Source organism: Callithrix jacchus, chromosome 7, assembly GCF_049354715.1.
Source record: "Callithrix jacchus isolate 240 chromosome 7, calJac240_pri, whole genome shotgun sequence".
Lineage (NCBI taxonomy): Eukaryota > Metazoa > Chordata > Mammalia > Primates > Cebidae > Callithrix > Callithrix jacchus.
Window position 1 is genome coordinate 126,302,126 of NC_133508.1, and position 27,869 is coordinate 126,329,994.

General features: G+C 39.5%; 1 protein-coding gene and 1 long non-coding RNA gene across 2 annotated transcripts in view; one reads left to right on the plus strand and one right to left on the minus strand.

Moving 5' to 3' along the window:
- The window catches only part of LOC100404432 (guanylate-binding protein 2), a 26,536-nt gene extending 16,396 nt beyond the window's left edge, over positions 1–10,140 (plus strand). Inside the window, exons 9-11 of the mRNA XM_035252067.3 lie at positions 7,597–7,699; positions 7,993–8,186; positions 9,612–10,140. Of these exons, the coding sequence (XP_035107958.3) occupies positions 7,597–7,699; positions 7,993–8,186; positions 9,612–9,743 (429 nt within the window). The 3' untranslated portion in view covers positions 9,744–10,140. The remainder of the gene's footprint in view (positions 1–7,596; positions 7,700–7,992; positions 8,187–9,611) is intronic.
- LOC144577169 (uncharacterized) lies at positions 8,181–27,657 on the minus strand. The gene is made up of 3 exons (XR_013520552.1): positions 23,929–27,657; positions 20,359–20,454; positions 8,181–8,946 (listed from the first exon to the last, which is right to left on the minus strand). It is a non-coding gene; the product is annotated as an uncharacterized LOC144577169 (long non-coding RNA).
- Between the last annotated feature and the right edge of the window lie 212 nt (positions 27,658–27,869).

Consider the following 27,869-nt stretch of genomic DNA (forward strand, 5'->3'; position numbering starts at 1 on the left):
CCTATGAGCAAGAACATGTGGTGTCTGATTTTCTGCTCTTATGTCAGTTTGCTGAGAATGATGGTTTCCAGGTTCATCTATGTCCCTACAAAGAACACAAATCATCGTTTTTGATGGCTGCATAATATTCCATGGTGTATATGTGCCACATTTTCCCTGTCCAGTCTATCATCAATGGGCATTTGGGTTGGTTCTAGGTCTTTGCTATTGTGAACAGTGCTGCAATGAACATTTGTGTGCATGTGTCCTTATAGTAGAACAATTTATAATCCTTTGGATATAGACCCAGTCATGGGATTCTGGGTCAAATGGAATTTCTATTTCTAGGTCCTTGAAGAATCACCACATTGTCTTCCACAATGGTTGAACTAATTTACACTCCCACCAACAGTGCAAAAGTGTTTCTATTTCTCCGCATCCTCTCCAGTATCTTTTGTCTCCAGATTTTTTCATGATCGCCATTCTAACTGGCATGAGATGGTATCTCAATGTAGTTTTGGTTTGCATTTCTCTAATGACCAGTGATGATGAGCATTTTTTCATATGATTGTTGGCCTCAAGTATGTCTTCTTTTGTAAAGTGTCTGTTCATATCTTTCACCCACTTTCGAATGGGCTTGTTTCTTTTTTTCTTGTAAATCTGTTTCCGTCCTTTGTAAATTCTGGATATCAACAATTTGTCAGATGGGTAGAGTGCAAAATTTTTTCCCATTCTGTTGGTTGCCAATTCACTGTAATGACTGTTTTTTGTGCTATGCAGAAGCTGTGCAGTTTGATTAGGTCTCATTTGTCTATTTTGGCTTTTGTTGCCAATGCTTTTGGTGTTTGGGTCATGAAGTCCTTGCCTACGCCTATGTCCTATTCACAGTCTGCCTTCAGAGAACTTGCTGCCTACAGAGAATGGTTTTGCCTAGATTTTTTTCTAGAGTTTTTATGGTGTTAGGTCTTATGTTTAAGTCTTTCATCCATCTGGAGTTCATTTTAGTGTAAGGTGTCAGGAAGAGGTCCATTTTCTACTTTCTGCACATGGCTAGCCAATTTTCCCAACAGCATTTATTAAACAGGGAATCCTTTCCCCATTGCTTGTTTTTGTCAGGTTTGTCAAAGATCAGATGGTTGTAGATATATTGTGTTGCCTCCAGGGCCTGTATTCTGTTCCATTGGTCTATATCTCTGTTTTGGTACAAGTACCATGCTGTTTTGATTGCTGTAGCCTTGTAGTATAGTTTGAAGTCTGGTAGTGTGATGCCTCCTGCTGTGTTCTTTTTGCTTAGAATTGACTTGGCTATGCAAGCTTTCTTTTGGTTTCATATGAAGTTCAAGGTGTTTTTTTCCAGTTCTGTGAAGAAGGTCATTGGTAGCTTGATGGGGATAGCATTGAATCTGTAAATTCCTTTGGGCAGTATGGCCATTTTCATGATATTAATTTTTCTTAAACACGAACATGGAATGTTTCTCCATCTGTTTGTGTCCTCTCTTATTTCCTTGAGCAGTGGCTTGTAGTTCTCCTTGAAGAGGTCCTTTACGTTCCTTGTTAGTTGTATTCCTAGATATTTTATTCTCTTTGTAGCAATTGTGAACAGCAGATTGTTCTTGATTTGGCTCTCTTTAACTCTGTTCTTGGTGCATAGGAATGCTTGTGATTTTTGCACATTGGTCTTGTATTCCGAGACTTTGCTGAAGTTGCTTATCAGTTTCAGGAGATTTGGGGCTTAGATGATGGAGTCTTCTAGATATATAATCACATCATCTGCAAATAAAGACAATTTGACTTTCTCCTTTCCTATTTGAATACTTTTTATTTCTTTTTCTTGCCTGATTGCTCTGACTAGAACTTCCAGTACTATATTGAGTAGGAGTGGTGAGAAGAGGCAGACATCCTTGTCTAGTGCCAGATTTCAAAGGGAATGCTTCCAGTTTTTGTCCATTCACTATGATATTGGCTGTTCATTAGTCATAAATAGATTTTATTATTTTGAGATACGTTCCATCAATACCTAGTTTATTGAAAGTTTTTAGCATGAAGGGCTGTTGAATTTTGTCAAAGGCCTTCTCCGCATCAGTTGAGATAATCATGTGGTTTGTGTGGTAGGCTCTTAATTGCTGCCTCAACTTAAGACCTTGTTATTGGTCTATTCAGGGTTTTGACTTCTTCCTGGTTTAGGCTTGGGAGGATGCAAATGTCTAAAAATTTATCCATTTCTTCCAGGTTTACTAGTTTATATGCATAGAGTTGTTGGGGTGTCAATTTTAGATCTCTCCTTGCTTCTCACGTGGGCATTTATTGCTATATATTTTCCTCTAGAGACTGCTTTAAATGTGTCCCAGAGATTCTGGTATGTTGTGTCTTCATTCTTGTTGGTTTTGAAGAACAGCTTTATTTCTGCCTCCATTTCACAGTTTATCCAGTCAACATTCAAGAGCCAGTTGTTCAGTTTCCATGAAGCTGTGTGGTTCTGAGTTAGTTTCTGAATTCTGAGTTCTAGTCTGATTGTGCTGTGGTCTGATAGATTGTTTGTTATGATTTACATTCTTTCACATTTGCTGAGGAGTGATTTACTTCCAATTATGTGTTCAATTTTAGAGTAGGTGTGATGTGGTGCTGAGAAGAATGTATATTTTGTGGATTTGGGGTGGAGAGTTCTGTAAATGTCTATTAGGTTTGCTTGCTCCAGGTGTGAGTTCAAGTCCTGGATACCCTTGTTAATTTTCTGTCTGGTTGATCTGTCTAATATTGACAAGGGGTATTAAAATCTCCACTCTTATTGTGTGGGAGTCAAAGTCTCTTTGTAAGTCATTAAGAACTTGCCTTATGTATCTGGATGCTTCCTTATTGGGTGAATATATATTTAGGATATTTAGCTCTTCTTGTTTCATTGATCCTTTTGCCATTATATAATATCCTTCATCTCTTTTTAACTTTGTTGGTTTAAAGTCTATTTTATCAGAGACGAGAATCACAACTCCTGCTTTTTTTTTTGCTCTCCATATGCTTGGTAAATCTTCCTCCATCCCTTTATTTTGAGCCTTTGTGTATACTTGAATGTGAGATGGGCTTCTTGGATACAGTGCAACAATGGGTTTTGGCTTTTTATCCAATTTGCCAGTCTGTGTCCTTTGATTGGGGCATTTAGCCCATTTACATTTAGGGTTAATATTGTTATGCATAAATATGACCCTGCCATTTTGATGCTAGCTGGCTGTTTTGCTCATTAGTTGATGCAGTTTCTTCATCATCTCGATGCTCTTTACCATTTGGTGTGTTTTTGGAGTGGCTGGTCCTGGTTGTTCCTTTCTATGTATAATGTCTCTTTCAGCAGCTCTTGTAAAGCAGACCTGTTGGTGATGAAATCACTGAGTACTTGCTTGTTCACAAAGGATTTTATTTTTCCTTCACTTATGAAGCTTAGTTTGGCTGAATATGAAATTCTGGGTTGAAAGTTCCTTTCTTTAAGAATATTGAATATTGGCACCCACTCTCTTTTGGCTTGCAGGGTTTCTGCTGAGAGATCTGCTGTGAGTCTGATGGGCTTCCCTTTGTGGTAACCCAACCTTTCTCTCTGGCTGCCCTTAGCATGTTCTCCTTCATTTCAACCCTGGTGAATCTGAAGATTACATACCTTGGGGTTGCTCTTGTGGAGAAATATCTTTGCGGGATACTCTGTATTTCCTGGACTTGAATATTGGCCTGCCTTGCTAGGTTGAAGAAGTTTTCCAGGATGATAACCTGAAGAGCATTTTCCAACTTGGATTCATTCTCTCCATCACATTCAGGTACACCTATCAACTGTAGATTAGGTCTTTTCACATAGTCCCATATTTCTTAAAGACTTTGTTCATTCCTTTTTACCCTTTTTTCTCTAATCTTGCCTTCTCATTTTATTTCATTGTGATGATCTTTGACCTCTGATATCCTTTCTTCTGCTTGGGAAATTCAGCTGTTGAAACTTGTGCATGCTTCGCGAAGTTCTCATGTTGTGTTTTTCAGCTCTATCAATTCACTTATATTCCTCTCTAAGTTGTCTATTCTTATTAGCATTTCATCAAATCTTTTTTCAAGGTTCTTAGTTTCTTTGCACTGGGTTAGAATATGTTCTCTTAGCTCACAGAGGTTTCTTATTACCCACCTTCTGAAGCCTGATTCTGTCAATTCATCACACTCATTCTCCATCCAGCCTTGTTTTCTTGCTGGGGAGGCATCGTGATCCCTTGAAGGAGAAGCGGCGTTCTGTGTTCAGGTCCTTTCATCCTTTTTGGGCTGGTTTCTTCCCATCTTTGTGGATTTATCCACCTCTCATCTTTGTAGTTGTTGACTTTCAGATTGGGTCTCTGAGTGGACGTCCAGTTTGTTGAGGATGAAGTTATTTCCTTCTGTTTCTTAGCTTTCCTTCTAACGTTCTGACCCCTCTGCTGTAGGACTGCTGAGGTCCACTCCAGGCCTTGCTTGCCTGGGGATCACCTGTAGTGGCTGCAGAACAGTAAGAGTTGCTGGCCAGTTTCTTATTCTGCTATCTTTGTTTCAAAAGGATACCCACCAAATGTCAGTCTGAGCTCTACTTTATGAGGTGACTCTGGATATACAGGGGTCAGAGAGCTGTTTGAGGAGACAGTCTGTCCTTTATAGGAGCTCAAGTGCTGAGCTGTGATCTCCATTGTTCATTTAGAGCTGCTGGGCAGGTACGTTTAAGTCTGCTGCAGCAGAACTCATAAACCCACACCCCCCTTTTTTTCCCCAGGTGCTCCATTCTGGGTAGTTAGGGCTTTATTTATGAGTTTCCATTGTGCTGCTGCCTTTTTATCAGGGCTGCCCTGCCCAGCGATGAGCCAGCCTAGTCACTGTCTGCCTGCAGAGGCTTTCCTGAGCTGCTGTGGGCTCTGCCCAGCTGCCGTGTGAACTTCCCTGCAGTCCTGTTTATACTGGTGTAGTTAGAACTGCCTCTGTAATGGTGGAATATCTCTGTAATGGCGGACTCTCTCTGTAATGGCAGGTTGCCTTGGCAATGATCGGCTGCCTCAGCAATGGCAAACTACCTCTGTAGTGCTGGACTGCCTCAGTAATGGTGGACGCCCCTCCCCCACAGAGCTGGACCTTCCCAGGTTCAGCTGTGCTTGCTGTGAAACTCTCAACCCATTGCGTTTCCAATTGCTGTTTTTTGTGAGAGTGGGAACAGCCGAGTCTGATCACCTGGCTCCCTGCCTCAGAGTCTTTTTTTCTTAGTTGAACAGTCGACTCTCTCCCAGGTATTCCAGTTGCCTTTTGAAAAGGTGCTGGGATCTGTGTGATTTCCCGTGTGGTGACCCACTGCATCAGCTGAAACAGCAGCACTGAGATTCGCAGCATTTTTTTTGTCTAGGAATCTCCTGGCCTGACTCCCTGTTTAAGTCCTTTTTTTAATTAGATGAATTGGTGACTCTGCCTTCCCAGAGCTCTAATCAACAGCTAAAATGGTGCCCAGACCCGTGTATTTTGTATGGAGAACTGCCACCCTGGAGCACCAGCAAAGCAGCCATGCCGGCCAAACCAACTGTGCTGGCGACCTGTGGGGCTCCTCCACCTGGGAATCTCCTGGTCTGTGGGCAATAAAAATCCATCGGGAAATGCGGTTTCCACTCACCCTCTGCGCTTTCACTAGGAGCTGCAATCCTGAGCTGCTCCTAATTGGCCACCTTGGATCCAACCTTGAAAATACTTTTAACTGAATCTGGATCTTGGTTTTTTCAATCCATTCAGCCAGTCTGTGTCTTCTGATTGGAGAGTTTAGTCTCTTTACATTTAACTTCACTGTTGATAAGTAAGGACTTACTTTTGCCATTTTGTTATTTGTTTTCTGGTTGTTTTGTGGTCTTCTGTTGTTTTTTTCTTTCCTGTCTTCCTTTTAGTGAAATTAACTTTCTCTGCTGATATGACTTAGTTTCTTGTTTTCATTTTTTGTGATTCTGTTGTATGTGTTCTGGTTTGAGGTCACCAAGAGGCTTGCAAATATCATCTTGTAGCCCAAATAACAATATTTGCATAAGCAAACAAGCAAAAAATGAATAAAAATTCTACACCTTAACTTCATCCCCCCACTTTTTAACTTTGTTGTTTCTATTTATATTTTATTGTACTGTGCATGTTTTAAAATGTGTTTTAATTATTATTTTGATTGGTTTATCACTTAGCCTTTTTACTTAGGATAAAAAAAGTTTACATACCACAGTTAGAATGTCATATTATTCTGTTTTTCTGTGTACTTACTATTACCAGTGAATCTTGACAATCAAGGGTTGAATCTTCTTTGGTTCTATATCCTACTTGTATTTGGATATTGATATATTTCTCTAGAATAATGATATCTTTCTCTGTTATTATTTTTTTAATATCTTTTTCCTTCTATCTCTTTCTCTCGCTTCTCTTCAAGTCCAATAACTTAGATTAGTCCTTTTGAGGCTGTTTTCTAGATCTTATAGGTGTGCTTCATTATTTATTATTATTTTTCTTTTGTCTCCTCTGTGTATTTTCAAATAGCCTGTCTTCAAGTTCACTGATTCTTTCTTCTGCTGGAAGAATTCTGCTATTAAATGACTGATGCAATCTTCACTATACCAACTGCATTTTTCAGCTCTAGAACTTCTGCTTGATTCTTTTAAAGTATTTTAATCTGTTTGTTAAATTTATCTGATAGAATCCTAAATTCCTTCTCTGTGTTATTTTGAATTTCTTTTAGTTTTCTCAAAACAACTGATATGGTTTGGCTGTATCCCCACCAAATCTCATTTTGAGCCCAATTTTATGTGTCTGTTCTTACAGAAGGCTTCTCAGATGAAGTCAAGTTTCAGCAGAATCTTCAAAGAAGTTAAAGAGTGAGCTAAATGGACTCTAGGAAAAGAAAATTTCAAATAACAGAAATGATCCTGATACATAAATTGGCTTGTCTTTTAGGAATAGCAAGAAAGCTATTATGCTGGTAGGTGATGAATCAAGGAGTGATTGGTGAGAGGTATGTTCAGAGGAGTGGTCAGAGACGAGAGGCCAGACTGGGGAGTATGTTGAAATCCAATGAAAGAAGTTTAATTTTTTTTTTGATAAATTAGAAAGTCAATAGAGGGCTTTGAGTATAAGAGTGGTATGATTTTTCTTTAAATAATATAGTGAAACTCTGGCTTCTTGGAGGACAATTGACTGTAGGGAAAAAAGAATGGAAGCAGACCAACTCTGAAGCTTTAACAATGATCCAGCATAGAGGTCATGCTGTCTTGGACCAGGGTGTTTGTATGAAGCAGGTGACAAGGGGTGGGTTCTGACTTTATTTTGAAGCAAAGTCTAACAGAATTTGCAGATGATTGCTTACTGGGTATGTGAGAAAACAAAGATAACCAAGATATAGTTAGATGAACAGAGTTATTAATTATTAAAATTGCGGTGATTGGAAAGGAACAGGTTTGAAGGGAGATCCAGAGTTGCATTTCAGAACTACTAAATTTTCAATACTATTTGAATTATAAAGTGAATTGTTATATGAGTGGTAAAATTAAATTGAATTAGCAGATGTATTGCAGGGTTTTGTGCTAACCCATAATCACCCTTTCTTCATTCTACCTTACTCCGTATAACCAGGCTGAAGAAGTGCTGAAAAAATACTTGGAGTCCAAGGAGGATGTGGCTGATGCACTTCTACAAACTGATCAGTTGCTCTCAGAAAAGGAAAAAGCGATTGAAGGTGAGAACAGCTGAAAACACTATAGGTGGTTGGAAAGTCCTCAAACTGTTAGTTAGCAATATTGCTCCACTTAGAAGTATTATTGTAGAGAAAGAATGGCAAGTATCATTCATAGTTCTACGAGAGTTTTCTTAACTAATGTGTATGATCAGTGGTTTTCTGGTTACCCAGGGCAATATTACAAGAAGTTTTCTCAGTAATGTGAGAATAAGACAAACGAAAAAGAGTGAAAGGAAAAGGGAACACCTGCAATTGAATACTCATATTTTTTTCTGCTTATTTTTCTTCCCCAGTGCAACGTATAAAGGCTGAATCTGCAGAAGCTGCAAAGAAAAAGTTGAAGAAAATACAAAAGAAGTACAAGCAGATGATGGAACAGAAAGAGAAGAGTTATCAGGAACATGTGAAACAATTGACTGAGAAGATGGAGCGTGATAAGGTCCAGTTAATGGCGGAGCAAGAGGAGACCATCATATGTAAATTAAAGGTATTCAATTGCATCATCTCAATTTTCTTTTCCGGTGCCCCAAATTGAAAACAAAGTGTAAGGGTGAGAACCTAATGGTTCCCAAAAAACTTTCTAGCCCAGACACTACTACATTTTTCATTCCCGGTTTTTATGCTAGTCATCTCTAGTTAATAAAGATTGTTTACTTTCAGGACAATTTCACATGGAATACTTTATTATGCTGTCACAAATAAACATTACTAGGCACTGCACACATGTTTTACATTATGTGATCAAATTTTCCTCTAATGGCAGAGGAACTATTATTTTCTCATTTGCCAAATGAAGAAATTATAATTTCATGAGCAATAAGTAACTTTTCTGCATCGGACTACCTGGAGAAATATCTCGTCAGTCTTTCCTACTAAGAGAGATCCATAGGGATTTTGTTTCTGTCATGCCTGCTATAACTTTATGTCTAGAAGCACTGTTATGAACAGAAAGATTCCCTACCTGGGATAGGCATGATGGCTCACATCTGTAATCCCAGCACTTTGGGAGGCCAGTGGTGTGGAGTGGATCACATGAGGTCGGGAGTTCAAGACCAGCCTGACCAACAGGGAGGAAACACGTCTCTACTTAAAATACAAAACTAGCTGGGTGTGAGGGTGCATGCCTGTAATCCCAGCTACTCACGAGGCTGAGGCAGAAGAATCACTTGAACCTGAGAGACAGTGATTGCAGTGAGCCAAGATCATGTCATTGCATTCCAGCCTGGGTAACAAAAGTGAAACTCCATCTAAAAAAAAAAAGAAAAGAAAAGAAAAGAAGAAAGAAAGATTTTCTAACCATCTACCCACTTAAACACACTGGTTAAGTGCCCATGGTGCCAATACTTTCTTGTTCTCTGGGCTCTTTTCCACATTTATGTTTGCCCAGAAATACCCTATGGGCCACTGTAGGCCCTGATCTCCTCAGTTTATTTCTGTTACCTCTGAATTTTGGAGACTCGTACTAAATTCTCCAATCAAACACTTACCTTAGTCTTGAGTTATGTAGTAACCTATCAATTGAAAATCACCTATCTTTCATATCTTCCTAGATATATATTTGAGTCCATACTATACAGATCAGAAATGAAAAAAGAGAAAAGAACAAGAGTTTTTCCAGAAAGACTGTGTTGCATGTGTGTGAAGGGTAAAGGGACTGAAGAATAAAATGTTGGGTCACTAATATTTTAGAACCTGTAGGACAACAACATTTTTGAAGCTAAAGAAATCATAGAAAAATTATTGGCAGGTACTGGAGACTCAGAAGAGAGTGCTAGAATGGAAAGTAAGGGAAGAAAGCATTTCAAAAAAAGTGTCAAAAATTCTTGAAGAATCAATATAAGTACAAAAAGGGGAACTAATTTGGTGAAAGTGTGTTAAACTGGATGGGTTTATTCTCCACTTTCGCTTTTAGGAACAGGAACTCCTTCTCAAAGAGGGGTTCCAGAATGAGAGCAAGAGACTTCAGAAGGAGATACAAGATATCCAGATGAGGCAGGTGGATCTCAAGGACATGAGATTGACACGATGCCGGTTAATATTGTGAAACCCCGTCTTTACTAAAAACACAAAAAATTAGCTGGGCATGGTGGCACGTGCCTGTAATCCCAGCTACTCAGGAGGCTGAGGAAGGAAAATTTCCTGAACCCAGGAGGCGGAAGTTGTGGTGAGCCAAGATCACACCATTGCACTCCAGCCTGGGTAACAAAAGTGAAACTCGGTCTCAAAAAAAAAGATATCAAGATGAGAGACACATCATCGGACCCAACATTTAACATACTCTAAAAGTCCAAGGAGCAAAATTTGCCTACCCAGCTCCCTCTCCCCAAGGAACAAGGTGAATGAGCAACTCCAGTGTGTCAAACAACTGCCATTAAACTTAACTCAAAATCATGATGTGAGCATTTTTGTTGAACAATAAAGTTTGCAAAGTGAAGGTTCAATATGAGGTCTATGTTTTACTGACAGAGCAATTCAATTCATGTGTATTTATAGACTAACTTTTAATATAATCTTTAAATCCTATATTTGAAATCATGCACAAGGACTCAAGAGAGATATTAACAACTGGAATGCATTTTATGAGATATTATGCAGTTTCCGTTCAGGGTAGATTTTTTCTCTCATATGCACCACCCTTCTGTATATTCAGTCCTGTGCTCTTATTCAGGGATTTACTATGATCCTAGGATAGGGCTGGAGTGTTGTGAATATGATGAAAATCTGATGAGACCAAACAAACCATGGGGTGCAGTCGAGCATCTCTCCTGCCAAGTGTGGCCTTTGTATGGCACCCTGGCTGCAAATGAAGGAGATCTGGGACACTTAGCTATGCTTTGAAGTACAGACAGTGAACAGTTCTCATTGGGGTGAAGGCTGCATGATCTATGGGCACTGGTAGAGAAAGTGGTTGCCTCTGTGCAGAATGCATATATGAGAAGAGGCTCCACATTCTCTGTCCATATAAACCCTCTAGGTAATTACTGCCCAATTCCCAGGCCACCTAGATTTCTCTTCTCTAATCTCCCTTTCTTAGTCTTTTCCATTTTCTGAATTTTAGAGAATGACTTCTAGAATCACAGAAAGGAGAGCTTTAACTCAAACTCCAATTACTTTCCATTTGTCTGAGGACCATGACTATAATTCTATAAAGACTAAAACTCAACTGCATTTTTCTCTCTGCCCCTCTGCTATGACATTATATACTCAAAGCTACTCAGAATAAATGACTTGCTAGGGCAAAAACAGATGACAGATCAAAAATATCAAGAATAATTCATTAATACAGAACATCTTACTCCAATTGTTTCAGGGTGTGTATTATTCAGAGTTCTTCATGGCAAATAACAATCTGCTCAGCAATTTAAGTAAAAAGTAATTTAATTTTTAAGACCATTAAGGTGCACACAGATACTCCAGATTTGTGAGAGAGTCATAGTCTGCCTCTATTCTACCCAGAATAATACTACCATTGTAAAGGCATCTCATGGAAAAACCACACAGCTACCATGACCCGGCACCATGATCTCTAGATGAAATGCTATAAGCTTCTACAGTGTCACCTATGAGTAAATGGATGCCACCACTTTCACATCTTCAGTAAACAAACACACCCCTACCCCATAAAACATTGCATCTTGAGTTGCTTACACCTCCAGCTAAGCCTCAGAATAGTCAGTGTGCAGGGAAGAATCTAAATCATATGCCTACCCACGAGGAAGACTGAGAATTTGAATTTTTTTGTCTTCTACTTTTGAAGGTAGAAACTAATACCATGGGAAATTTTTCTCTGAATTTAAGTCAACCAGTTTTTCCAGGTAGATGTCGGGAGATAAATCTTACAGCATGAATAAAATAAGACTTGCGCTAGTATTTTTGTGTACATCAGATACAATACTCTTCTCATCTTTTTCTCTTTGTCATGATTTTTCAATTTTTTTTTTAATTTTTTCCACTGTTGTTTTATGTCACGCACTTTGCTAACATTCTTTAAGTTATTCTGAGACCAACTCAAGATGGTGCGGTGAGAACAACCCAGGATTGAAGCTCTTGGTAAATGCGTGGAGGGTGAGTCAGGGCCGAATTCCCAGACAGATCTTTGTTGCCCACAGAACGGGGAAATTCCCAGGTATAAAAGAGATGTGGGACGCCAGCAAAGTGGTTTTGGCTGGTGCAGCTGGCGGCCAGCACTGCAGCGGCACTCCACAGCACTCCACAAAGCGCACTTGTCCGGGTGTCCTGTTGAACCGGCAATCTGAGACTTGTGAGGGCAGATTGGCATATCCATCTGATTGAATGGGACTTGGACAGTGAGCCAGGCCAGGAGATTCCAGGGAAACGGCGTTTGGGCCAGGGCAGTGGGACAAACAAAACAGCGATTCCAAATGTTCCGGGTGGAGAGTTTCACTGCAGGCACAGCTGAACCCAGGATGGTGCAGCTCGGTGGGGGAGGGGCGTTTGCAATTACCAAGGCAACCCGCCCCTGCTGAGGTACACTCCCACTGCTGAAGCAGCTTGCCATTGCTGAGGAAACCTGCCACAACAGAGAGACTCTGCCACAAGGTGTAGCTTGTGCAGCAGGGCAGAAACCGCAGCAGCAGGGCAGAGCCTGCAGCAACAGGGCGGACCTCACACCAGCAGGGTGGAGCCTCGGCAGGCAAATAGTGACTAGACTCCCTCCTAGCTGGGCAGGACAGTGCAACGGACACATAAAGGGGTTTTTTATGAGTTCTGCCACAGCAGAATTAAATGTAGCAGCCTAACATCCCTGAATGAACAACAGAGCTCACAGATCAGCACTTGAGATCCTATAAAGTACAGACTGTCACCTCAAGCAGCTCCCTGACCCCTCTATATCCAGAAGACTGACATTTGGCAGGCATCATTCTGAGACAAAGATAGCAGAAAAAGAAACTGGTAGCATCCCTCACTGTTTTGCAGCCACTATAGGTGCACCCCAGAAAAGCAGGGCCTGGGGTGGACCTCAGCAGTCATACAGTGGAGAAGCTAGACTGGTAGAAGAAAAACCAAGTAACAGAAATACTTCATCATCAACAATCTGGGCGTCCACTCAGAGACCCAATCGAAAAGTCAGCAACTACTCAGACGACAGGTGGATAAATCCACAAAATGAGAAGAAATCAGAGCAGAAAGGAGGAAAACACCCGAAACCAGAACACCGCGACTCCTACAAAGGACCAAAACTCCTCACCAGCAAGGGAACAAAGCTGGACGGAGAATGACTGTGATGAAATGATGAAATTAGACTTCAGAAGGTGGATAATGAGAAACTTTTGTGAGCTAAAAGAACATGTTTTAAATCAATACAAAGAAACTAAGAACCTTGAAAAAAGATTCGAGGAAATGATAACAAGAATGCATAACTTTGAGAGGAATATGAATGAATTGAAGGAGCTGAAAAACACAATACGAAAACTTCGCAAAGCATGCATAAGTTTCAACAGCCGAATTGACCAACCAGAAGAAAGAATATCAGAAGTTGAAGATCAACTCAATGAAATAAAATGAGAAACCAAGATTAGAGAAAAAAGTGCAAAAAGGAATGAACAAAGTCTCCAAGAAATGTGGGACTATGTGAAGAGACCTAACCTATGTTTGATAGGTGTACCAGAATGTGATGAAGAGAATGAATCCAAACTGGAAAATATTCTTCAGGATATTATCCAGAAAAATTTCCCCAACCTAGCAAGGCAGGCCAACAATCAAATGCAGGAAATACAGAGAACACCACAAAAATATTCCCAAGAAGAGCAACCCCAAGGCAAATAATCGTCAGATTCAACAAGGTTGAAATAAAGGAGAAAATGCTAAGGGCAGCCAGAGAGAAAGGTCAGGTTACCCACAAAGGGAAGCCCATCAGACTCACAGCAGATCTCTCAGCAGAAACTCTACAAGCCAGAAGAGAGTGGGGGCCAATATTCAACATCCTTAAAGAAAAGAACTTTCAACCCAGAATTTCATATCCAGCCAAACTGAGCTTCATAAGTGAAGGAAAAATAAAATCCTTTGCGAACAAGCAAGTACTCAGAGATTTTGTCACCACCAGGCCTACTTTACAAGAGCTCCTGAAAGAGGCACTACACATAGAAAGGAACAACCAGTACCAGTTCCAATATTGCACTAAATGCTAAAGAGCATCAACATAATGAAGAATCTACATCAACTAATTGGCAAAACAGCCAACTAGCATCAAAATGGCAGTATCAGATTCACACATAACAATATTAATCCTAAATGTAAATGGACTAAATGCACCAATCAAAAGACACAGACTGGCAAATTGGATAAAAAACCAAAACCCATCAGTGTGCTATATCCAGGAAACCCATCTCACATGCAAGGATACACAAAAGCTCAAAATTAAGGGATGGAGGAAGATTTACCAAGCAAATGGAGAGAAAAAAAAAAGCTGGAGTTGCAATTCTTATCTCTGATAAAATAGACTTTAAAGCAACAAAGATCAAAAGAGACAAAGAAGGCCATTACATAATGGTAAAAGGATTGATAAAACAAGAAGAGCTAATGATCCTAAACATATATGGACCCAATACAGGAGCACCCAGATACATAAGGCAGGTTATTAATGACTTACAAAGAGACTTAGACTCCCACACAATAATAGTGGCAGACTTTAAAACCCCACTGTCAATATTAGACAGATCAACCAGACAGAAAATCAACAAGGATATCTAGGGCTTGAACTCAGACCTGGAACAAGCAAACCTGATAGACATTTACAGACCTCCCCACCCCAAATCCACAGAATATACATTCTTCTCAGCACCACATCACACCTACTCTAAAATTGACCACATAATTGGAAGTAAAGCACTCCTCAGCAAATGCAAAACAACTGAAATCATAACAGTCTCTCAGACCATAGTGCAATCAAGTTAGAACTCAGAATTTAGAAACCAACCCAGAACCCCACAGCTTCATGGAAACTAAACAACTGGCTCTTGAATGTTGACTGGATAAACAATGAAATGAAGGCAGAAATAAAGAAGTTCTTTGAAACCAATGAGAACGAAGACACAACATGTCAGAATCTCTGGGACACATTTAAAGCAGTCTCTAGAGGAAAATATATAGCAATAAGTGCCCATATGAGGAGAATGGAGAGATCCAAAATTGACACCCTATCGTCAAAATTGAAAGAGCTAGAGGAGCAAGATCAAAAAAACTCAAAACGTAGCAGAAGAAAAGAAATAACTAAGATCAGAGTAGAACTGAAGGAGATAGAGACACGAAAAACCCTTCAAACAATCAATAAATCCAAGAGCTGGTTTTTGGAAAAGATCAACAAAATAGAAAAACCACTAGCCAGATTGATTAAAAATAAAAGAGAGAACAACCAAATAGATGCAATAAAAAATGATAAAGGGGAAATCACCACAGATTCCACAGAAATTCAAACCATCATCAGAGAATATTACGAACAACTCTATGCACATAAACAGGTAAACCTGGAAGAAATGGATAAATTCCTGGACTCCTGTGTCCTCCCAAGCCTAAACCAGGAGGAAGCTGAAACTATGAATAGATGAATAACAAGGTTAGAAGTCGAGGGAGCAATTAAGCCTACCACACAAAAAAAGCCCAGGTCCAGATGGGTTCACAGCCGAATTCTACCAGACACACAAAGAGGAGCTGGTACCCTTCCTTCTGAAACTATTCCAAATAATCCAGAAAGAAGGAATCCTTCCCAAATCATTTTATGAGACCAACATCATCCTGATACCAAAACCCGGCAGAGACCCAACAAGAAAAGAAAACTTCAGGCCAATATCCATGATGAACATAGATGCAAAAACCTTCAATAAAATATTGGCAAGCCGATTGCAATAGCAAATCAAAAAACTTAACCATCATGATCAAGTGGGATTCATCCCGGGATGCAAGGCTGGTTCAACAGATGCAAGTCTATAAACATAATTCACCACATAAACAGAACCAAAAACAAAAACCACATGATTATCTCAATTGACACAGAGAAGGCATTCGACAAAATTCAACAGCCCTTTATGCTAAAAACCCTCAATAAACTCGGTATCGATGAAACGTATATCAAAGTAATAAAAGCTATTTACGACAAACCAACAGCCAGTAGTATCATCCTGAATGGGCAAAAACTGGAAGCATTCCCTTTGAAATCCGGCACTAGACAAGGATGCCCTCTCTCACCACTCCTATTCAATATAGTACTGGAAGTTCTAGCCAGAGCAATGAGGGAAGAAAAAGAAATAAAGGGCATTCAACTAGGAAAGGTGGAAGCCAAATTGTCTCTATTTGCAGACGACATGATAGTATACCTAGAAGACCCCATCGCCTCAGCCCAAAAACTCCTGAAACTGATAAGCAACTTCAGCAAAGTCTCAGGATATAAAATCAATGTGCAAAAATCACAAGCCTTCCTCTACACCAATAACAGACTTAAAGAAAGCTAAATCAAGAATGAACTGCCTTTCACAATTGCTACAAAAAGAATAAAATACCTAGGAATACAACTCACAGGAATGTAAGGGACCTCTTCAAAAAAAACTAAAAACCACTGCTCAACGAAATAAGAGAGGGCACAAACAGATGGAGAAACATTCCATGTTCATGGTTAGAAAGAATTAATATCATGAAAATGACTATACTGCCCAAAGTAATTTACAGAATAAACACTATTCCCATCAAGCTACTATTGACTTTCTTTACAGAACTGGAAAAAACCACCATGAACTTCATGTGGAACCAAAAGAGAGCCCGCATAGCCAAGTCAATTCTAAGCAAAAAGAACACAGCGGGGGGCATCACACTACCGGATTTCAAACTATACTACAAGGCTACAGTAATCAAAACATCATGGTACTGGTACCAAAACAGAGATATAGACCAATGGAACAGAACAGAGGCATCGGAGGCAACACCACATATCTACAACCATACAATCTTTGATAAACCTGACAAAAACAAGCAATGGGGAAAGGATTCCCTGTTTAATAAGTGGTGTTGGGAAAACAGGCTAGCCATGTGCAGAAAGCAAAAACTGGACCCCTTCCTGACACCTTACATTAAAATTAACTCCAAATGGATTAAAGACTTAAACATAAGACCTGGCACCATAAAAACCCTAGAAAAAAATCTAGGCAAAGCCATCCAGGACATAGGAGTAGGCAAGGACTTCATGAACAAAACACCAAAAGCATTGGCAACAAAAGCCAAAATAGACAAATGGGACCTAATCAAACTCCACAGCTTCTGCACAGCAAAAGAAACAGTCACTAGAGTGAATCGGCAACCAACAGAATGGGAAAAAATTCTTGCATTTTACCCATCTGACAAAGGGCTGATATCCAGAATTTACAAAAAACTCAAACAGATTTACAGAAAAAAAACAAGCAAGCCCATTCAAAAATGGGCAAAGGATATGAACAGACACTTTACAAAAGAAGACATATATGAGGCCAACAATCATATGAAAAAATGCTCATCATCACTGGTCATCAGAGAGATGCAAATCAAAACCACATTGAGATACCATCTCATGCAAGTTAGAATGGTGATCATTAAAACATCTGGAGACAACAGATGCTGGAGAAGATGTGGAGACAAAGGAACACTTTTACACTGTTGGTGGGAGTGTAAATTAGTTCAACCATTGTAAAAGACAGTGTGGTGATTCCTCAAGGCCTTAGAAATAGAAATTCCATTTGACCCAGCAATTCCATTACTGGGTATATATCCAAAGGACTATAAATCGTTCTACTATAAGGACACATGCACACGAATGTTCACTGCAGCACTGTTTACAATAGCAAAGACCTGGAACCAACCCAAATGCCCATTGATGATAGACTGGATTGGGAAAATGTGGCACAGATACACCATGGAATATTATGCAGCAATCAGAAATGATGAGTTCGTGTCGTTTGTAGGGACATGGATGGATCTGGAGAACATCATTCTCAGCACACTGACACAAGAACAGAAAATGAAATACTGCATATTCTCAATCACAGGCGGGTGATGAAAAATGAGAACACATGGACACAGGGAGGGGAGTACTACACACTGGGGTCTATAGGGGGGAAAAGGGGAGGGCCAGCGGAGGGGGGAGCTGGGGAGGGATAGCCTGGGAAGAAATGCCAAATGTGGGTGAAGGGGAGAAAGGAAGCAAAACACACTGCCATGTGTGTACCTATGCAACTGTCTTGCATGTTCTGCACATGTACCCCAAAACCTAAAATGCAATAAAAAAACCCAAAAAACAAAAAACAAAAAAACAAGCAAAAAAAAGTTATTCTTAGCTTTTAAAAATGATACTTAAGAAAGCCTTAATAGGACTATAGAACAGGTACTCCCTACTCCCCAACCCTCCAACACAATATAACACATTAGTTCATTTGTATTTAAGATTTATCTTGTTTATGCCTCAATTTCGGTATCATTCTTACCTTTTAAACAGCTAATATTTTGTATCTAGTTCTGTGCAAGCAAAAAGCAATCTTATTCTTTCTTATAATTCCCCTTTTACTTAATCAGAACATTTTTTTTCCAGTTTGTTCATTAGTCACGCTCAGGTAAAAGAATAGTCTCTCTTTCTAAAGAAAAACAAAATATCATTTGACCTAAATCTGTAGATGTCTCTCTGAGTTTTGACTTAAAGTTTCTCTCGTTGTATCCTGCATCCCCTCAGGTCCCACTCATTCACACAGCCCAGGCCTGATTCAGCCTTACAGGCACACAGTGAGAAAGGAGCAGGGCTTTTCTTTTTTCATTTCCAGCTCTATACCTCCCACAGGGTATACTAGCTCATGCTTATGATACCTTCAAGTTGTAACACTAGAGGGCAGGGAATTAAGGAAAAGAAACCTTACATGATACATAAGTGATCTGGTGTTGTCACCTTCTGGTGGTGGCTTAAGTCCTTAAGGATGATTTGGATTCTTTGCTGATTCCCTCTGTCTGGACCTTGCAGTAGCACATCCCTATTGTAGTCCACTTCTGATTCCTTTCCTCAAATTTTCTCTTCTAAGGATCCACTTATTCCATATATGCTTGCTGTTGAGATCAATGCACCTTGACATGTTGACATCTGGTGCAAGATTCCTTCAAGATGACTCAAGTCCAGAACACCCCAGTGATTCTACCCAGGAGAAAAGCTCATGCGCATCTACCTGCCACACACAGCAGGGACAGGAGGCCCCCAAGTCTCTTTTCTTTCCTACTTGGCCGCAAACCATTCCACCCTAGACTATCACTTTTAAATACTTTTAGGCATGAGTCAGGCACCAGGGCTAGTGTCCCCAAATCCCAAAGAGCACATATCAGCTTTTCAAGAGAATCTTTAAGTGCCCATTGCTACTTCGTTTGTAAAGGTAGTAAGAAAGCAGCGCCTCTCATTGCCGTATGAGGAAAATGAGCAAAGATAAAAAGAGGGTGGGGATCAATTCACACCAATACCTCTCTCAAAAGAACTCTCTGCTGCTAATCTACTCTGATCAGTGTCTTCACCTCATCTTATATTCCCTGGATACAACTTGGTGTAAGACCTACACAATCTCTCAGTACTATTCTTTTAGAAAATGAATAATCGAACTTTCACACTTGGAGGGGAAAGGTAGAGATAAATACTGCCAGATTGTTCTAGTCCACTTTCGTTTCTAGTCTACTTTCAGGAATAAACAGCAGTGATTAAACATAATTTAACCATTTTTTTAACAAACTGAATTATTTGAACCAAGTGCCAGAATCTTGTGGCATTGTGAACTGGCATAAAATGTAGTTTAAAATCTTTGTAGTATATTTGCTGTAAAATGAAGATGATAGTACTTGCCTCACAATCTGGTACTGAGGAATAAATTAAATTTAATAAATAATATCTGGAAAGAAGTTAACACAAAGTCTGCAATATAATAGGCACTAAATGTAATATGCTGCTGCTTCTTCTTCTTCTTCTTCTTCTTCTTCTTCCTCTTCTTCTTCTTTTTTGAGACAGAGTCTTGCTGTCTTACTCTTATCATCCAGGCAGGAATAGAGTGGAGTGGTGCTATCTCAGCTCACTACAACATCTGCCTCCCTGGTTGAATCAATTCTCCTTCCTCAGCCTCCCAAGTGGCTGGGATTACAGGCACACACCACCATGCCTAACTAATTTTTGTGTTTTTAGTAGAGATGGAGTTTTGCCATGTTGGCCAGCCTGGTCTGGAACTCCTGACCTCAAGCGATCCTCCTGCCTTGGCCTCCCAAAGCACTGGGATTACAGGCATGAGCCACTGTGCCCAGCTGAATGCAACATACTTTTCATTATAACACTAACCCAGCCTTCAATGCTGCAAATATATTTGATTTCGGTAATATTTAAAGACTTCTTATTAAAACAGTATGCCATTTTCCACCTCTCAATTTAGTTAATATTAAAAAGCTTTATTCCACCTATGGGGGGTGGGCATGAAGGAATGAAAGCAAATTTATTAATATATCTCAAAAAACCTTTAATAAAAACACCATCTCTTACCTTAATTCTCCACTCCCAGTTTCATTCTTTCAAGCAAAATACATATGGAAGGCTACATCCTTAGTTTGGTGCTAGATACTCACCAGTATATAAGAAATGTCCTTTACTTCACCTGCTGCATCTCTGAGTAACTAACCTGTTTCGATGTGAGTGTGTCAAATATTCGAAGAAGTTGGACTTTAAAACAATATGATGCCTCCTCAACCTTTGCTTTCCACAATGTCACCCAAACCTGAAATAAGTAAGATGATATTTCACATGATATGATGGGCTTTTAAAAACAAGAAGAAATGATATCTAAGATTTCTTCCAAAAATAAAATTTGAAGATGTTATTGCAACCACTAGCATAGCTCCCAGAAAATTCTTTACAGTTTTAACCCACTGCTTTACACTCAGAAGTTTGAGGTTCAGTGTATCTAGTCTGTTACAGAGGTTGCTTTTTTTCTTTCCTTATAATTATCTGTTCTCAGAAGGTAACTTGAAAAGCTCCAGTACATTGTAGAGGTGAGATAAAAACACAAAGATCGGCCAGGCGCGGTGGCTCACGCCTGTAATCCCAGCACTTTGGGAGGCCGAGGCGGGTGGATCACGACCTCAAGAGATCGGGACCATCCTGGTCAACATGGTAAAACCCCGTCTCTACTTAAAAAAATACAAAAAATTAGCTGGGCATGGTGGCGCCTGCCTGTAATCCCAGCTACTCAGGAGGCTGAGGCAGGAGAATTGCCTGAGCCCAGGAGGCAGAGATTGTGGTGGGCCGAGATCACGCCATTGCACTCCAGCCTGGGGAACAAGAGCAAAACTCCATCTCAAAACAAAACAAAAAAAAAAACACAAAGTTCAAGCAACTTCAGCATAGCCTAAAGATACAAAATCAATGTGCAAAAATCACAAGCATTCCTAAACACCAAGAAGACTTAAAGAGAGCCAAATCAAGAACAAACTGCCATTCACAATTGCTACAAAGAGAATAAAATACCTAGGAATACAACTAACAAAGGATGTAAAGGACTTCTTCAAGGAGAACTACAAACCACTGCTCAATGAAATAAGAGAGGATACAAACAGATGGAGAAACATTCCATGCTTATGGTTAGGAAGAATCAATATCATCAAAATGGCCATACTGCCCAAAGTAATTTACAGATTCAATGCTACCCCCATCAAGCTACCAATGACCTTCTTCACAGAACTGGAAAAAAACACCTTAAACTTCATATAGAACCAAAAGAGACCCCGCATAGCCAAGTCAATTCTAAGTAAAAACAGCAAAGCAGGAGGCATCACACTACTGGAATTCAAACTATACTACAAGGCTACAGTAATCAAAACAGCATGGTACAGGTTCCAAAACAGAGATATAGACCAATTGAACAGAACAGAGGCCTCAGAGGCAACACAACACATCTGCAACCATCTGATCTTTGACAAACCAGACAAAAATAAGCAATGGGAAAAAAAGTCCCCATTTAATTAATGGTGTTGGGAAAACTGGCTAGCCATGTGCAGAAAGCAGAAACTGGACCCCTTCCTGACACCTTACACTAAAATTAACTCCAGATGGATGAAAAATTTAAATCATAAGACCTAACACCGTAAAAACCATAGAAGAAAACCTAGACAAAACCATTCAGGACATAGGCATAGGCAAGCATTCATGACCAAAACACCAAAAGCATTGGCAACAAAAGCCAAAATAGACAAATGGGACCTAATCAAACTCCACTACTTCTGCACAGCAAAAGAAACAGTCATTAGAGTGAACTGGCAACCAACACAATGGGAAAAAATTTTTTCAATCTACCCATCTGACAAAGGGCTGATATCTAGAATCTACAAAGAACTAAAACAGATTTACAAGAACAAAACAAACAAGCCCATTCAAAAGTGGGCAAAGGACATGAACAGACACTTTACGAAAGAAGACATACATGAGTCCAACAAACATATGAAAAAATGCTCATCATCACTGGTCATTAGAGAAATGCAAATTGAAACTACATTGAGATACCATCTCACGCCAGTTAGAATGGCGATCATTAAAAAATCTGGAGACAACAGATGCTGGAGAGGATGTGGAGAAATAGGAACACTTCCGCACTGTTGGTGGGAGTGTAAATTAGTTCAACCATTGTGGAAGACAGTGTGATGATTCCTTAAGGACCTAGAAATAGAAATTCCATTTGACCCAGCAATCCCATTACAAGGTATACACCCAAAGGATAATAAATCGTTCTACTATAAGGACACATGCACACGAATGTTCATTGCAGCACTGTTTACAATAGCAAAGACCTGGAACCAACCCAAATGCCCATCGATGATAGACTGAACAGGGAAAATGTGGCACATATACACTATGGACTACTATGCAGCCATCAAAAATGATGAGTTTGTGTCCTTGGTAGGGACACGGATGAACCTGGAAACCATCATTCTCAGCAAACTGACACAAGAAGAGAAAATCAAACACCGCATGTTCTCACTCATAGGTGGATGTTGAACAATGAGGTCACATGGACAATGAGAACTCCCCTCCCCTGTGGAGGGGAGCATCACACACTGGGGTCTGTAGGGAGGAAATAGTGTAGTGACAGTTGCGGGGTGGGGATTTGGGGAGAGATAGCATGGGGAGAAATGCCAGATTAGGTGATGGGGAGGAAGGCAGCACATGACACTGCCATGTGTGTACCTATGCATCAATCTTGCATGTTCTTCATATGTACCCCAAAACCTAAAACACAATTAAAAAAAAAAGATCTAGCCAGATATAATGTCAAGATCCTTATCTGGGATATGTATCAAATATAATGGAGAAGGCAAACTTGCATCTTGAGCAGACACAATTATGAATAGAAGTGTTCTCTGCAACCTTGAAAACTAGTCCTTTTGGAGAACATTTAATATTGTGGTTCCTTTAGTGTTTTGGTTATGAAGTCCTTGCCCATGCCTATGTCCTGAATGGTATTGCCTAGGTTTTCTTCTAGGGTTTTCATGGTGTTAGGTCTTAAGTTTAAATCTTTAATCCATCTGGAGTTAATTTTTGGATAAGGTATAAGGAAGGGATCCAGTTTCAGCTTTCTGCATATGGCTAGCCAGTTTTCCCAACACCATTTATTAAATAAGGTTTGTTCTCACTAATAAATTAGTGTTTAACAATGAGAACACATGAACACAGGGAGGGGAGCATCACACACTGAGGCCTGTCGGGGGTTAGGGGGGTTAGAGGAGGGATAGCATGGGGTGGGAAGATAGGGGAGGGATAGCATTAGGAGATATACCTACTGTAGATGATGGGGTGATGGATGCAGCAAACCACCATGGCATGTGTATACCTATGTAACAAACCTGCGTGTTCTGCACATGTACCCCAGAATATTAAAAATTTTAATAATATAATAAATATTATATCATAATACAATAAAAAAATTTTTTAATTAGAAAAAGAAATAAAAACCAAACAAAAAAGTATTAGAGTTCCATTTGCAAAGTAAATCTCTTCCGATTAAATTTGCAGGGGTGGTATCACAAGATAGAAAGGAATGTTTTTGCAGTCAAAGCCCAATAGTTACAGTTAAGGGCTGAGATACAGGGAAAATCTGTGGGGTATTGGAAATACCGCCTGTGTAATAGGCTTACTCCACAGAAAAAGGTTAAGCGAAGATGGCAGGGTTTAATGAAAAAAGAGTAGCAACCTTATTTACCAGGAATTGATGACGTTGACCATCTATATTAGTATCATATTCACGGTGATTGTTTAGCATAAGACAGAATATTGGATGCTTTTTCCTCTTCTGATTTTTGTGAGAACATAGATTGATCCGAATTAGGAATTTTTGTATCTTTATTTGTTTCTTGTAAGATGGCACAATCTTCTTTCCTGTGTCCTGTTAACAATATCCAAACATGACCTTGTCAACAAGTCACTTGTGATAAAATGGGTAACCTAGCCATTGGATTAGTAGGGCTACAAGTTTATTTTAGAACCAGATTCACTTTTGTTCTAAAGCCCTTTCAAAATGCTATACTAGGTATTGTCCTGCAGATAAAGGGGCTATTTCCATTCTAATTGATTTTTAAATTGGATCTTCAATTGCAGGATTAACTCCATTGGCAAAATGAATATAAAAGAGTAGCTATTACATCAACATCTTCTTTAGCTTCCAAATGTTGGAAAGTATTTTCTAGTCTATTCTGAAAATCTCCTTTAGTTTCATCAGTTTGCATGACTGAATTATGGCCCAATTAATTTTTGCTGGAAATGTTTCAGCTCTGGCTTTTAGGAGACTTCAACCTACACTTACAGCCTTTAAAAAAAAATTTTTTTTTTTTTACCCTCAGATTTATTGTGGGAAGAAGGATTCTATAGCTCCCTTTCCAGGAAAATATAACCAGCTTTTGTCACCCAGGATTTAGCATTTCAGATTTTAACCAACATGACTGCAAGTTGATATAGGTCACACATAGGTCAGTGTGTTACACTGCTAGTGAGACTGCTAGTGAGAAAGAGACTGCTAGTGGGAGGGGGTCCCTGGAGAAACTCCAATCAGCCTGCCCATGGAGGTGGAGCCTGGGGAAATTCAGGACCTTTGCCATAGGGAGGAGCCTGAGCCTGTCCCCTTTTCTTCCTGGGTGGAAACTAAGATTCAAACTGCCTGGCAGGAAGTGCTCTAGCAGATCCCCCCTTTTTTTCCTTTCACCCAATAAAACACTGCTTTGTTCACCCTTCAAACCATTTGCAAGCCTAAATTTTCATGGCCATGGGACTGACAAGAACACCGTCTTTGGCCGAACTAAGGAAACATCCTGCAACACTAGGGTTGTCATAACAAAATGCCACGTACTGGGTGGTTTAAGCAACAGAAATTTATTTTCTCACAGTTCTAGAGGGTGGGAAGTGTTCTTTTCTTGGGTTTTAGATGGCTGCCTACTTACGGTGCCCTCACCTGGCCTTTCCTCTTTGCTTTTCCATAGACAAGAAGAGAAAGATTTCTTCTTCTTCTAATAAGGTCATTAATTCCATCAGGACATCCTCACCCTCATAAGTTAATATAAACCTAATTACATCCCAAAGAGCCCATCTCCAAATACTGTCACACTGGAAGTTAGGGCTTCAACAGCTGAGTTCAGGGAAACAAAAACTTTCCATCTACAACAATCAGGAAACCCTGGGTCATGTTCATCCAAAAGAATTCTAAATTCTTCTATGAATATTTGCCAATCTTAATTGAGTTTAGGGAAATCTTTTATTTAGAGTTCTTAATTCAGCTTAATTCAGTTACAAGATTTAAACTTTGTAATTCCCTTCATACCTGGATCATAAGAAGAAAGAATTTTTGGAAGTATCCACCAAAATAAGGCTGAGACAAATAATTAGATAACAGTTTCTTGGAAAGACAAATTGAGGATAAATTCTGGAAGACAAATCAACAAAGTGTGTCAGTCTGTTACAAGTTGGAAAGTTGGAAGTGTTCCTGAGTCTGTTACAAGTTGAAACGCTTTTATAAGAAAGTTTAGAAGGAAATAGAACTCCTCACACCAGTTATCCTCTTTCATTGGAAGGTACAATACAAAGATTACAATCATCGGATACAGATTGCAACATGCTGACTAAAATGTTTACATGCCAGACAATCATGAAGCTTCATGATTCAGAAATAAATAAGTGTTCTTTTCAATAAAGTAGGTCATACACTAATCAGTAAACAATTTTGAAAATTCAGGTTAATATTTTCTACTCAGGGACTGGATGTTGCCATGAATGACAAGACCTCCCCAACATGAGTACATTTGGAAGCCTGTTTATTTCTAAAGTAAACTGTCAAGTGTGACCTGTCTCAGAGGTCCCTGGAATTTTGGGGTTTCAGGAGAGTTGTTGGGAAAAGCTAGAGGTCTGAGCAAGAGGAAGAAGAAGTATGTGAAGGTATTGAAACAGAGAAATCAGAAAGATGAGGGTGAATAGAGAGAGCTGAATACAGAGAGGCAGCTCTAGGCAAGTAAATTGTTTGATTTGCTTGCATTTGGAGACCTCTACGTATCAGCCAAAACAAATACTACCCATTGGGCCAGAGAAATTTTATCCTCTTTCTTTTTGAAGATGCCTCTTAAATGAAGTTTTATTGAAGACAAATGTTTGTCAGAGTGGCTTCTGAAGGACTGAGTCATCTTTAGTGAAGTCATTGTCGTTTAGAAAGATAGTCGAAAGAATTAAAATTGTAATATGAGTACATACAAGAAACCAGAGTTTTCCTGCAACTGGAAAGGAATTACACTCCAATTGAGACAGTACGTGGAAGCGTCTCAGTCCCAGCAGACGAGACATAATAACCAAGACTCCATGGGTCTCACATGTCCGGGCATATTCCCTCCCCTACCTCCTTGCTTCTCTTAGCAAGCTGACCTAAGTCACACAGCAGAAAGCTGCCCTGCTCCTAACTCAGCTGAACAAGCTGAATCCCTAACCATATTAGAAAAAACCTAACCATTTATGTTCTTGAATTACTTCTCCTAAGGTTGTTGAAGAGGGACTCTGGCATTCCTGTTAAGAACCTGACCAGATCCAGCTGGCTAAAGACAAGATGGACTCCAGCACTAATCTTTCACTGAGTTTTTCCTCATTATAATCTCCTCTAATACTAAAAATCACATCCAGTGGTGGAGATTTTAAATGCTAATGAGACATACAATGCATGAAGAAGCATGTTCTCAAATTTCACAGGTGCTAAAAATTCCCCACCTCTACATGCCTACATGCTTGTGCAGGGCAACTTCTGTTTTTAAAACCAACAGATCTCTGGCAGGGCAAGGTGGCTCACACCTGTAACCTCAACACTTTGGGAGGTCAAGGTGGGTGGATCACCTGAGGTCAGGTATTCAAGACCAGGTTGACCAACATGGTGAAACCCTGTCTCCATTAAAAATACAAAATTAGCCAGGCATGGTGGCACATGCCTGTTATCCTAGCTGCTTGAGTGGCTGAGGCAGGAGAATCACTTGAACCTGGGAGGCGAATGTTGCAGTGAGCTAAGATCGTGCCATTGCATTCCAGTCTGGGCAACAAGAAGGATACTCCATCTCAAAAAAAAAAAAAGACACCATTGCATCTCATGAGACCATTTACTGTCTACTGTCACAAGAACAGCATGGGAATGGCCTGCCCCCACAATTCAATAATGTCCCACTAGGTCCCTCCCACAACATATGGGAATCATGAGAGCTACAAAATGAGATTTGGGTGGGGACACAGAGCCAAACCATAATATAATGTATTAAAAAAAATTATGGTACCAGATAATACAACAAAACTTAAATTATAATCATTTTAAAGTATGGCACTGAGTATAATAAAAATCAGCAGGCAACAGGACTAAATGGATGGTCCAGAAAACATTTCCATACAAATAATAACTGTCTAGCCATTACAAAAAAAATCTATTATACATATCTGACATTAAAATAAGTTCTTTACATTTTTTAATTGAAAAATTTGATCTTATTGTAAACTGACAAAATACAATTGTATATGTTTATAAAATGCTAAGTAATGTTATGTTTATGAATATAATACAGAATAATTAACATATCCATTGCCTCAAATATTTGTCATTTTTGTGGTGAGAACATTTGAAATTTACTCACCTAGCAA